This window comes from Pleurodeles waltl, chromosome 7 (assembly GCF_031143425.1).
Source record: "Pleurodeles waltl isolate 20211129_DDA chromosome 7, aPleWal1.hap1.20221129, whole genome shotgun sequence".
Taxonomy (NCBI): Eukaryota; Metazoa; Chordata; class Amphibia; order Caudata; family Salamandridae; genus Pleurodeles; species Pleurodeles waltl.
The window spans coordinates 65,788,933-65,803,190 of record NC_090446.1 but is presented as its reverse complement, the minus strand read 5'-3'; the positions used below and the strand labels follow the sequence as shown (position 1 = coordinate 65,803,190).

Genomic DNA, 14,258 nt, shown 5'->3' with positions numbered 1-14,258 from the left:
AGGGCAGACGTTGTGAGCATGATTAAAGAAAGGTTTGTGGCATGCATTTGTTGCGATATTGATGCTACACTGCATTATGAATTGCTCGTTATTGTTCACTTGCCAGAGACATCTCTATGTTGTTATAAAAAACAAGCATTTGCTCTTACAACATGACCCTGAATTAGAATTAAAAATCAAAAGAACATCAGGTCAAAATTTAGTAAGATTGCACGCTGATTTATTTCAGAAAATGTTTGCACCAATATACAAGATGACCACTTGAAAGGCATTTTTAAGGTGCACTGAAGTGGTGTAGGGACAGCATTTCTGAGTTAGTGAGTAGCGCCTACTGTAAAACATATGTTCACTCCTTATGCAAACTTTTCAGCAGCTTTGTCCTAGATGCAATGGTCATATCAAAAACTGGGCACACAGATGGACGGAAAATTAGTTGTATCTACAATGTGCTTCACTGGAGACGTTCACCACTGCAGAAGGATGCCTATGTAGTGTGCACTGGACAGTCAAATATGAATTATGCATCTGCCTCCAAGGGTGGCTAGAGTCATTGGTTTGGTGAGGCTCAAACATGTCTACGACAGTCCTGAGGAATTGACCTTGCACTAATCTTGTGGCTAATGTTCGAATGACGGGGTGGGTTGGCCAGTACATTATCCGTTTGTCTCCAAACGGGAAGTACCAGTAAAATGCTGTCACTGGGGAGGGGTTTAGGATTACATAGAAGTGGACTACTACATCCAATGGGAACACACGTTCCGGAGAGTAACAGTTCCACCAATGTTATGGCAGGATTTAGTAAGTGGAAGGGATCTTGGAGATGATGCATGAGAGTCTTGCATACCTTCTGGCCCACTTTTAGAAGATGCCCTAGGTAGGTGGTGACAGCCACTAGAACTGGACTCTTCATTCATGTAGGAATATAGGCATGGGGACCTCCTCCTGTGTGCATTGGTGTGCTTAGTGGGCAAAGTTGTAGTGTAGACAGGCATATGTTATGAGACCCTGGGTATCTTAAATATTCAGACAGCTGTATCCACAAGAGATAGGGTTTTAGGGTAATAATTATTTGCTTTTACAGTAAAGCAGATCATTTTGAGGGGGAACTTAAACCTTGTGAACGCCAAACATCTGGGTTTATTTCTTATGCTTAGTCAAAGTATCTCCTTAGAGGTGGTATGACCCTTAAAGTTAATGGATGGCTGTTCTGAAGGCTTCCTGCATGAGTCCCTTTCTGACCTTCCCAGACCTCTGTGACTCTAGATTCCTCCAGCCTGCAAGAGATGAAAGACTTCCTTGGACAGATGGCCTTCCAATCGCAGTTGGGTCACCATGAGAACATTGTGCAGCTGATCGGATGCTGCACAGACAAGTTACCCGTCTATGCCATCCTGGAGTGTGTTGACCATCGGGACCTGCTGACCTTCCTGTGGACCTGCCGCAGGGTGAGTTCTGAATATTGTTATAATGCTTAGGATAGACAGAACAGATAGGCTCAGTACCCATGTAATTATGTTGAGATACCAACTATAGCAAAATTATAGAGTTGTGCTTTTGCAACATAAAGTGCATAGCAATCTGGGATTAGGATGCTTGCTAACTCCTTTAGTGTAGCAGCCTACTGGTATCAAGTCCTCTGGTTTTCATACTATAAGTTGGAATTGTGGGAATGTCTTGCAGTTTTAACTCTCTTTGTTTGGAGAAGGAGTTCAACAATGTGGATGCTGCCTGTGTTCCCTCACTTTATTGGTTCTTGTCTTTCATGTTTTCTAAGATTCTCTCACTCTGTTGTGCTCTTCGTGCCTGTCTCTTTACCATCAACCACCTCATTTTTCTCGGCTGCCCCAGGCCTCATCTATCCTTGTTTTCTCTTTGTCTTTACTCTAGTCTGCTTTTGTTCCAGTAGATCTCCTTCTAGTCGTCTTCCTGTCCACGTATCCTCTTACTTTTTCCCCATCCTCCAGTTCTTCTATAACTCATAGATTTGTCTCTCCTCCACTTTCACGAGTTCTTTTAATTTTTTTCTTTGCTCTCCACGTTTTCTCTTATTTTCGACCAACCTTTGCCCTGTCAGTTTCTGACAATTGCCCCTTCTTTGCTACCTCCCTTGCTTCTGTATGTTCTATTTCTCCGAATTTTCTATCTTGTCACCCTCTCACTGGTTCTCTTTTTTTGTCATAACCTAGCTTTTTCCCTCCCTACTTTAGTTGTACTGTTGTTTAATTTAGTTTCTGTTCTTAACGATTCTCATAATTGTAGCCCTTTGCTAATTTTCTTCTGTTTCCTTTCTCTCCCACTGCAGGATGTAATGACAATGGATGGGATCCCCTTTGACCTCACGGAGCGCCAGGTCTACAACATCGCCCTGCAGGTTGTCTCTGGCTTGGTGAGTGCAATTTTCATGGCCCTCAGGATGCTTGTTGGTGGCAGAGTGCATGTTGTCTTTCTAGATAAATGTTGAGTTAAAAAGACTGAGTCTGATGAACCTAGTTGAGCAAACAGTCAAGTGGATAAAAAGTCAACATGTTGTGTGCCTGAGTGGGCTTCATCTAGGGGCTCAGAATATCTTTGGAAAAAGAGGGAGCAATATTATTGTGCCTATCCAGGAGCATTTGGAGCTATTCTTTCAATACATACTGCTTTAGCACTATACAATGTACAATATGTATAAAGGTGTACAGTATAAAAACTAACATCTGCATTCTTACTTCTGCGTAAACTTGCATAATAAATATCTATACTACCTTGTGCAGTATTTACTGGATGCACAATTACTGCACCATTCCAAGTTTTAGACCTTGGAGTAAGGGACAGGTTGGTAATACTGTAGGCTTCCAAGCTGCACAGACTCCAGATGTATGGTGCTTGTCAGCACAAATTGTACCAGGGTTCCCTTGCAAACTTTGTGTCTATCAATCTATCCTCTATCTCCACTCTGTTTCACCCCAAACTCATTTTACTACTATGATCTCCAAAATAACCCTTCCCAGACTCTACCCTCCCCTGCTCGTCCTGGCTCACCCCAAACCTCAGTGTACGACTGTGATCTCCCAAACAACCCTACTAAGTTCTCCCTCATTTATCTCTCCTTTGATTCATCCCAAACTCCATTTAACTGCTATGATCTCCCTAATCCCTTTCTACAGACTCTTCCATCCTTCAAGTCTTCTTTACTCACCCCAAACCTCATCTTACTATTGATCTCCCAATTAACACTTCTGGATTTTTCCAGCTATCCCTCCATTAGTCTATTCAAACCAACAAACAGACGCACATGTCCTCCGCTCAAATGAACTCTTACCTCACTATACTAATACTGTACTCGTATTTCGCTGTACTAATCCATCACTAATCCTTTTGGGTTCCGGAGCAGTGTGCTACTCGCCGAAAAGCACTTTGACGCCTTGAAGGGGTAGTAAGCACTATGTAAATACAATTACAATTACAAAAACGTGAGATGCTGTATTGCTGGTGTTGGTGCATGCTCACGTTTGTGCCTGGTTCAGTACTTGTATGGGAGTAGAAATTAGCGCATATGTACCATGACATAGCAACAAACACTGTTCCCTACACATGATAAAGTAAGGATTGAGTGAGTAAACCTAGATAAGTTGCTAAGTGTCACAGCAGGACCCCACAAACTCACTCCTCTTCTGTCCTGGCCACTCAAACCCTCTTGGCATGCAGTAGGGACCTTTAAATGAAGTGATAGTGTTTTGGGAGTCTGCGTAAGCTTGTACAGCTTGAGCTCTGTATTGTGACAGATGAAGTATGAAGATGCTGGACAGGGGCTGCCTGGGGTTGGCCAGCAGTGGACCCAGAATTGAAAATGTGCAATTCAGTAACCCCAGGATGAATGTTAAAGTCTACAGTCTGGGTACCGCCAGCAGGCTACAAATCAGAAACTAAGATCAAATGCTGCACAGCACTGTCCTTGACCATTTAACTAACACTCTGGGTATACCTTAGAGTTTGCCAGTCTCTGGGCATCTCTTCCAGGGCAGACAGATACCCCCCGTTTATGGTCCCCTTTAGGTCATTCCTGGTGAAGAGGAGAAGGCGTGGGTTGACCTGTGGCTGGATGTGGGTTGGGTTTGCAGCAAAGCATTCTCAGAAGCCTATACTGGATGGGGTAGCCCCTGACCTACCCAGCTGAAAGCGTGCAGTGCCAGTCATACAGTCAGTCTTGTACTCCCCAGGCACCATTCAGGCTACAGGTTTGCAGTACGAGGTAATTAGTCCTATAGATGAGCAGTAGGTTTTACAGCTTCCCCAGAGAGAAGTACCGGCCATCTGTCCATGTTGTAAGATTCTGCAAAGGTCCAGACATTATTATTCCTACATAGAAGTTTATAAGATTATTTGTGTTAATTTTTAACATGCTTTTTCTGCCTTCGTTTACTTTACTTATCAGTCCGGGTTCACTAAGGCGCCTGTAAAACACATTTTAAAGTGTTTTCTTCTAACATTTAGGTTTAAAGTATATACTGATAAGGGGAAAAAATACTGGCTTAAGTGATTTTGCTAATTCTTGTACTGGCTGGAATTGTAATTGTATTTATATAGCGCTCACTGCCTCTGACAAGGCACTGAATGGGACATTAAAATACCAGTCATGTCGGTATAAAACCAGCAGGTGGCAACCCTAGTCAAAATAAAGGAACACAACTTCCCTGCTGAATACATTACTCGAGTGGTCCTGCAGCCTTGCTGTGTGTGTCCTCTCTTCAAGGAGTTTGCCAATCAGCAAGCACAGCAGGCTTCTTTCACAAATCCCGGTCAGGTAGTGCCATCCCCCAGGTTCTGGATTATTCTGGTGATGTCAGGGACCACAAGACATCCGAGGTCAATCAGGGTCTGCTCCCCTGTCTCCTTTGTCCATGAGAGTTGCCTTAGGCCTGAGCTTTTATTAGGTCGAAGCCTACCAGTCAGTGCAGCTATCTGGTTAGTTAACAACATCTTGGGGACATTCCAAAGCTTCCCTGGGAATACATTCCGCCTGTTGCTTACCATTGGCTTTGTGGTTTGTAACTCACATTTGCTTGCTTTCTATATGCTGGCTTTATTTGTTTAAGGCTGTCCAGATTTAGTTCTTCCCTTCCCTTGCCCAAACCTTCTGTATTCTTCCACCAGTACCGCACAGACCTTAAGGTCTTGTTCACATTTACTGTGCAGTCAAGGACAGAGGTCAAATGTCAAATCTGTCTTCCTGGGAGCTTGGTGTTTACTTTTCTTTTTGTGACTTCAAAGTGAGAGGATTTATGCAACAATCATGCTGGCTATTGAGTGTGTGCTCGTCAGAAGGCTGTGCAATGTTATGTTTTCTCTAGCACACAACAAAATATACATTTCTGGAAATGAACTGAGCAGATATTTCAGAATATCTGAATTAGGACAACACAAATGTACAATATTGTTTGGTAATCCTGAAGTGTGATGGGAACAAAGATCAAATATAAAGGTCAAAACTAGGTGATGACATTTCCACACAGTTTGTGCGCTGTATACTTTAATCAGTAAAACTGTATGTCTGTGCATGTAATGGTCATTTCAGTTGAAGATGTGCTGTCTGTAATGGCAGTATACTACTGCACCATGCATGCTCCACTTTAGCCTACTCCACTCTACTCTGCACCGCTCCACCCCACTGCACTCAACTCTGCACCACTCCACATTACACCTCTCCACAGCGCTCCACTCTGAGTCGCTGCACTCCACTCTACACCGCTCCACCCCACTGCACTCAACTCTGCACCACTCCACATTACACCTCTCCACAGCGCTCCACACTGAGTTGCTGCACTCCACTCTGCACAGCTCCACCCCACTGCACTCAAATCTGCACCACTCCACATTACACCTCTCCACAGCGCTCCACACTGAGTCGCTGCACTCCACTCTGCACCGCTCCACCCCACTGCACTCAAATCTGCACCACTCCACATTACACCTCTCCACAGTGCTCCACACTGAGTCGCTGCACTCTACTCTGCACCACTCCACTCTGAGCCTCTCTTCTCGTCACCATTCTAGTCTTGCCAATACACTCTACCCAACACTGTTCTACTATGCACCACTCCACTCTTCCCCACTCTACTCTCCAGCAATGCACTCTACGCCAATGCTCTCTACTGTGTACCACTCTATGCCAGTGCACTCTGTCAATCCACTTTACACCACTCAAATCTACTCTGCAGTCTACGCCACCACTCTTTACGCCACTGTACTCCACTATGTACCACTCTACTCTACGCAGAAACAATCTGCTGTACGCCATTGCAGTCAGCAAAACAGGACTCGGCGCACTGGCACACTACTCTGCAACACTCTACACCACTGACTCTAAGCCAACTGCAGTGTACATCATTTAACTCTACACCACTGCTCTCTATGCCACTCTACTGTACACCACTGCATTCTATGCCACTCTACTCTACACCACTGCACTCCACAACAGTCTTCTCTGCAACACTACACTCTTTGCCATTGAACTCTATGGCACAGCACTCTACTCTGCCTCACACTACTCTACACCAATGTACTCTATGCCACTACACTAAGCCACTCTGCACCTCTCCATTCTGTGCCACCTCACTTCATGCCACTCTACTCTGTAACACTATACTCTCTGCCACTGAACTTTCCACACTCTACTCTGCAACACTGCACTGTATACCACTGCACTCTACTCTACACTACTGTACTCTACACCTCAATACTGCACTCTATGCCAATGCACCACTATACGCCAGTACACTCGACATCCCTCTACTATGCACCACTCTATGCCAATCCACTCTAATCTACTCTGCACCAATGCACTCTATCACGCTGCACTCCATGACACTCTACTGTCTGCTACTGCTCTCTACGTCACTATATTTAACTCTGCGCCATTCCATACTATGCCATTACACTCTATGCCACTGCAGTTTACCCTGTACCACTCCACTCTATTCTAGGCCGATGCACTCTAGGCCAGTGCACTCCAGGCCAGTGCACTCTTCACTACTTTACTCAAAACCAATGCACTCTATGGCACTATACTCTATACCAATCTACTCTGCACCACTGCACTGTACACACTATACTCCACTCCGCAACACTTTACATCAGTCCACTCTACACCAGTGCCATTATATTCTACACTACTGCACTCTATGCCACTCAAACCTGCGTCACTCTGCTTTAAGCCACTCTACTACACACGACTGCCAATGCACTCTACAGCCACTTCACGCTATGCCACTCTGATCTGCAGTGCACCTCTGCACTGTAACACTACGTCTCTATACTCTACTCCGCACCACTCTACTCTGTCAGTGCACTACCTCACTCTACTATGCACCACTGCACTCTTTGGCATTGCGCTATGCACAACTGCACTCTATTCCACTCCATTCTACTCAGCATGGCTGCATTCTACGCCGCTCCACTCTACTCTGCACAGCTGCACTCACTGCCACTCCACTCTGCTCTGCACAACTGCACTCTTCACCACCTCATTCTAACCTGCACCACTCCGCTCTGCGCCACAACACTCATTGCCACTGCACTTTGTATGACTTCATTCTCTGCCACCGCACTCTACACTGCACCACTCATCTCTATGCCCCTCTACTGCACTCTATGCCACTACACTCTACGCCACTCTGATCTGTTCTGCACCACTGCAACCTGCTCCACTCTAATCTATGCCCACTGCACTCTGACACTGTACCCCATACCAATCCACTCTACCCTGCACCACTCCACTTTGTGCCACTTCACTCTGCTCTGAAATATTCTACTGTATGCCACTGCACTCTACACTACTGTACTCCACACTACTCTACTCACTCTGCACCGTTCTACTCTATGCCACTGAATGCTACGCCACTGCAATCAACTCTGCTCCACTCTACACTGCGCTATTCTACTTCACTGCACTCTACACGAATGCGTGTACACCACTTTACTCAAAACCAATGCACTCTATGCCACTGCACTCTACGCCAATTAGTTCTGTACCACTGTACTTTATGCGGCTTCACTGTAGGTGACTCTGCTCCACTCTGATGCTCAAATCCATTAAACTCTACTCCACTGTACTCCATGGCACTCCACTTTACAACACTCTACAACATTCTACTCCACTCTATGCCACTCTACGACACTACTTCATGAGCTGTAGGCACTTCAAGCCACTTTACTCCTCTTTGTTCTACAACACAGAACTACACTCTTCTCCACTCGACTACTCCCCCTTAGGCCACTCAACTCTATGCCACTATATGCCTATCTACTTCACTCGACTCAACAAAACTCTACTCCACTCCATGCCGTTCCAGTCTCCTACACTACTTCACTCTGTAACTCCACTCTGACAATCTACTCTTCTCTACGCCACCAGTGCTTAAGTCGTACAAAAAAGTAAGTGCTAGTGACCTTCTCAGGAGGCCACTGCAGCCTGCACCACCCATTGACCCTGCCAGCACTGCCAGTGACAGCACCAACACAACTACTAACCATCACACTCCTATAAGTGTGACAATTCCAGGCCACCCACAGCTATAATAATGGTATGAGCGGCAGGTATTATTCATTTAAATGTATATTGACTTATTAAACACTCTTGTTGTGCTCATCTCAAAATCTGACAGACTGGCCACCATGTGGTGGACTGTCTCTAGAGCGGGTGCTGACAATTACATGCCAGTGCTCAAACAACCAGCTCAAATTAAGCACTGTTGTCTACTCTTCAAAACACCCTGTGCATCGCTCCACTCTGTTCTACACCACTCAATGACATTATGCCACTCCACTCTGACACTCTACTCCACTCAATTCTACTCCTCTGTGCCCTTCCACTATATGACATTCTACTCCCTCCATGACACTCCACAACGCTCTACAGCACTCAACCCAACGCCACTCCATGACTCTCTACCCCACTTCATAACACTCCACTCTAATCTACTTTATGACACTCCACTCCGCTCTCATTTACCTCAGTAGCTGTTAGCCATGCTGAACAGGAGCCAGGGTGGTGTACAATTTAGCTAAAACCTATTGCAAAGCCAATAGCTCTTGTATAGGCGAAACATATTGGCTTTGCCAATGCTTGTGCCTATCCTCCTGGAGAGACATCTGGTGTGGAACATGTCCCTAAGTCCCAGAAGCTTACCCGAGCACCAGAGAACTATGCGAGAAAAGGAAGCAAGCAAAAGGGCGGGAGAAAAAGCATAAGGTCCTTGAAGGCCATCTTATGAATGTATAATGAGAGTTTAGAGTGTTAAGAGAGAGCAGGCACACATGTGGCTTATTTTTGGTGCTAAGAAGACAAAACATTTTTAGAGGGAGAATAGAGGCCAGCTGAGAGAAGTAAGAGTGAGTTTTTTGCTTGGAAGAGCATATGTGCAACTTTTGGAACATTTGATGAAAGTTGGCGCGGTGCAGACAGTAGCCGGCCCCAACCAGGAGGTGCTTATATTCTCTGAGTGTGAGTGTGAAATCTGTGGGCATGTGTGTGGAGCTCAGCCCTTTGGCTGCTGGTCTTGGTGCCACAGACATTGAAGAAGGAGCCTCTTACAATATTGTGTTTTTGCTTTCTTTGACCTACCCCAACGGGCTGTTCCCTACCACTAGTGCTCACAGTAATTGACAAAAACATGTTTCATATTTACTGGTCCCAAGTATGTTCACAGTTCTCTTTATCACTCCACAGGACTTTCTACAGCAAAAAAAACTCATTCATGGGGATGTGGGGGCCCGCAACGTCCTCATCCAGCGCAACTTCACCGCAAAGCTGAGCGGCCTAGGCGCGGCCTATGAGATTCATACCTATGGGGACGTGGCCACCCGGCGTCAGCTACCTGCCAAGTGGATGGCTCCAGAACGCATCCTGAAGCGGCCATGTGGTGTGAAGAGTGACGTGTATGGTTTACGTTCTAGTTTATTTGTGTATGAAGGTTGCCTTCTAGCTCATACTGTCACCCAAGCGCCTTGAGGTGCATCTGTGTTACAGTTGATGTGCTACATCTCACACTCATTTTAATACAGCCAGTTACAATTGAGAACTTTGAACTTGATTAAGATTTTGGCTGATGGAATAATCTGTCACAAACATGACAGATATCCCCCTCTGCCGTATTACGATCTCCATAGGATATAATGAAATCATAATACGGCGCACGGAATATCCGTTGCGTTTGTGACCGAGTAACCCAGTTCGCCAAGATCGTAATCAATCAGTTTGATTTGAAACTCGAGGCTAGGCCTTTAAGTTGGGTTGCGGCAGGACAATACTGACCTGAGCTTCTAGTGAACTTAATGACTGTATCTGGAAGCAGCAAAAGCAGGAAAGGCTGTGCTGAAACACTGAGGGAAGCAGTGTACAATTTAGAAAGGCAGCATTGTGGGGTATATTGGGGGATGACACCGATTTAAACACCCCCAGCATGTCCATCTAAAGACTTTGTCAATGTGCTGCTCCCTGACCTTTTGAGTCAGCTTCTCTCTGGGATCAAAATGCCATCAGTGACCCCCTACAGCTTTATTCTGTAAGTGCAAGGCACATTGTTTTACTTCCATGTGGATATTGCAACCTTGGTTATCATATGTGCTAATAAGACTGTTGGTCATTCACTTACCAGATTTCACCACCAGTGCATTAATGATATCACTGCTATGGGCAAGAAGTTGGATTTTTGTTCCTGTGGGTAGCCTATAGAGAAGTATTTTGGGGCATTCTCACAGGAATTGTGGATACAAAAAAGGAAAGAGTGAGTTATGGAATCCCCAACTCTAGGGAGATTTTATATCTCATTTATTTGCAGAAAGTGTTTGTAGACCTAAAATGTATAGTTTTTTTACTTTTGATGAGCAATACACACATAAAAAAACACTTGGTTTATTTTGTAGCTTTCAAATTGACAAACCCACAATTTCAAAGTATTACTTTCTATAAACAATCCCGAGATTTTAGAAAATTGCATTAAATTTTTCACTTGTGTATAACTATGTTATAAGAAATGCAACATTTTTAAATATATTACATTTCTTTTCAATTTTGTCCTTAAATTATTTTAGTAATCCAAAACACTTCATTATGCCTATATTATTTAGCCTTTGTTATATCAATATTATTTCTTAAGCTCGAACAGTAAGGTAAAGTTAACCTAAAACTCAGATCTCCTAAAAAAAAAAAAAGTCAAATAATTTTACATTTGGTCAGTGTGTTTTATGTTGACCTTGTGCTCCTTTGACTGCTTCTGTGACTAACTCTTGTGTTTCTTTTGCTCTTTCCTGGCAGCTGGTCCTTCGGCATTTTGCTGTATGAGATGATCACTTTAGGTAAGGAAAATGGTGACTTGGGCTTCGGGAAAATCTGAAATGGAGGCTATGTTGCCAAGTTTCACGCAAACAGCATGGAGTTTAGAGGCAGGGTGGCATTAGCCAAGTAGCGGCAAACTGCAAGGATGATTACAGAGCGGGGTGGTTGACATCAGGGCCTGTGCAGTTTGAAAACACAGGGTGTTAGACCCGGCATCCTTAGTGTTGTCTTACCCCAGACTTTTTGCCTTTACCTCCTGGTTTGTTGTTGTATATTTTTGTTGGCTTTAGCACTCTGAGCCCTTTACCACTGCTAACTAGTACTAAAGTGCATATGCGTCTCCTCTAAACATGGTAATATTGGTGTATCCACAATTGGCATACTCAATATACATGTAAGTCCCTTGTACAGTGGCGTACCATATACCCAGGGCCTGCAAGTTGAATGGTACTAGTGGGCCTGCAGCCCTTAAGTAGCCCTGTGAACCTGTCTCAGGCCTGCCACTGCAGTGTTCCTACAGCCTGTCTCCAGTATACCTCAGGCTTGGGATAGGTGACAGTTCCACTTGCGCATTCCCTCCAAGACACCCACAACACAGGATACTCACCTACATCTGCATACTGATGGGTCCACCGGGGGAGGAGGTTGGGAAGGGCTCCCACTTACATCTCAAATGGTAGTGACCAGAGCCCACACAAAGAGGCTGATAACCTCCCAATGGCCGTCTGGAGCCGAGGCTGACCTGAAGGGGGACCTGTGCACTTCACAAGAATTCTTTGTAGTAATCTCCCACATCAAAGGTGCTTTGTGGTATACGTACTGGGCCTTTTGACCCACTAAGACAGTACACTTGTGTACCAAAATGACATTCTGTTGGAGTAAAGACTACTGTGCTGCCAGGATTGCCACTCTGCCAGGATTGACTGTTCCTAGGAAGTGCTGCTCTGCTTTGTTGTGCATCCCTGCTGCCTGCTGCTCTCTGGCCTGCCCGAGACTGCACCCAAAGTGACTCCAAGGGCTTGCTGGCTTGTCCCCTGGTCTGTGGGAAATCTTCAGGATATTGAAGATTTTCTCGCTGTATAACTGCCCCAGGGCTTTGCCAAGCCGTGAGTCTGGAAGCTGCATTCCACATTACAGCCCTTCACTTCTTAGCGCTGAGGATCTGCAAAGAGACCAGTCATCAGCACAGGGGGAAATGCTGTGGAGCATTATCCTGTCCGAGTGCCCGAAGAGCAGCACTTTCCTCTCCACTAGCTCTAACCATGACCGGCTCCTGGGGTGACCAAAGTCTCCCCCTGCACCAGAGGAGCGGCAAGCTTTTCTTGTGCTGTGGAGTGCTGACTTTATTCTGGGTGCCCCAGCCCCACCTGAGTGGTTACCCTGGTGCTGGTGTGCTATGCCAAGGAACAACGGAGCAACGCGACTTGCTTCCCCGCAGTGCGGCCACGTGTGCCAGGTCTGCCGACACCCAACCAATGGACTGCCTCTCCTAACATGGAGCAACTCGCTCCCAGGAACGCATGCCCCGTGTGCGAGTCCCGCTGACAGCCCTGCGGCTGGTACTGGAGTAAAAAGGGTGGGTTGAGTCATGTAGTCAGTTCTCAGTGTTGCAGTACTGAATCAAATTACCATGAAGGATCTAAAAGGAGCTCACACAAACTAAGCACTGCTCTTTCATTTCTTTCTGTAAGAATTGTATTTCATGACCAACTAAGCAGATTTTTATCGTATTGGTCTTATTTAAATCAGATAAACCTCATCTATTTTTCTAAACCTGTGTGGAGTCTTTTTCTGGTGTTTCCACTGTGTTGCTGTGTGTGTTGCACAAATAGTTTATACATTGCCTTCTAAGTTAAGCCTGCCTGCTCTGTGCCAAGCTACCAGACGGTGAGCACAGTTTGGTATAGTCTGAGTATCTGACTTACCCTGACTAGGATTGTGGTCCCTACTTGGAAAAGGTGGATACCTCTGTTAACTGGAGACTCCAGTTTCTAACACCAAGCAACCCAATTCCCTAAAGGTATTGGTGTCCAATTCTAGAATATACACATGTGACCCCTAAAGGAGATGATGTAGCCAATACTTTCTCAATTGCTTTTTAGTTTGACTTAAAGTCTAATCAAAGATCTTTAAATATAAACAAATAAATGCATCCTGGTTCAATAAATACTGGATAGCTCGGGAGAAAAATGGTTCTACCAGAAGTAACAGTAAAAATGTAGTTTGATTATAGAATACAGATTCATATTTGTAATACACATACTTGTCAAAATTCCACACAGAACAGTGTAGGGTGAGACAAGTAAAATATTCAGTGCTTTAGCACAATTAAAATGCAAGCAAATAGAACAGGTTATCAGATTTAACAGACATCTGGTGTCTGCATCTCCAGAATCACAAAAGTAGAAACTCATTGCTTTATAAGTGATAATTCTACTCAAGGGTGACTGTTTCGGTTCTGCTGCACAACATGCATTGCCCTTTCATCAGGACAATTAAAATAAAAAGCATTCTCCTGATTTGCACTGTCTTCAAGATAATTAATGTTTTTAAAAAATTAGGCAACTTGTAAAGCATATGTGTGCCTTTAAAATCTTTCAAAACATGATCTTCTGGATTCTGGTTTGTCACTCAGCCAAGAGAGAGTTTGGCAAGTAAATGGACCGTGCAAGAATTGAGTGCACACATTGAATTTTGAGCACTTGGTGCAAGAATCCATATACTTTAGTGTACTGCAGTCCACAACAGACTTCATCTGCAGTCATTACAACCTTGGGAGTGAATAATGTGGCATACTAAATGCACCCAATTGATTTGCTACTTGGCTCTGAGCTGGCTATTTATCATCATATAATCAAACTTTAGAGACTGACTTTAGTATCAAGACTGTTTACATGAAAATATGTGACTGTTTTCACTGAAAGATGTTGTATCTGGATGTTGG

At 44.6% G+C, this 14,258-nt stretch overlaps 1 protein-coding gene across 4 annotated transcripts in view; it reads left to right on the top strand.

The window, feature by feature from the left end:
- The window catches only part of STYK1 (serine/threonine/tyrosine kinase 1), an 89,164-nt gene that overhangs the window by 70,638 nt on the left and 4,268 nt on the right, over nt 1–14,258 (top strand). For all 4 annotated transcript variants that reach the window (XM_069242941.1, XM_069242940.1, XM_069242943.1 and 1 more), the window contains exons 5-8: nt 1,264–1,445; nt 2,303–2,386; nt 9,707–9,915; nt 11,294–11,334. In XM_069242941.1, coding sequence (XP_069099042.1) covers nt 1,264–1,445; nt 2,303–2,386; nt 9,707–9,915; nt 11,294–11,334 — 516 coding nt within the window. The remainder of the gene's footprint in view (nt 1–1,263; nt 1,446–2,302; nt 2,387–9,706; nt 9,916–11,293; nt 11,335–14,258) is intronic.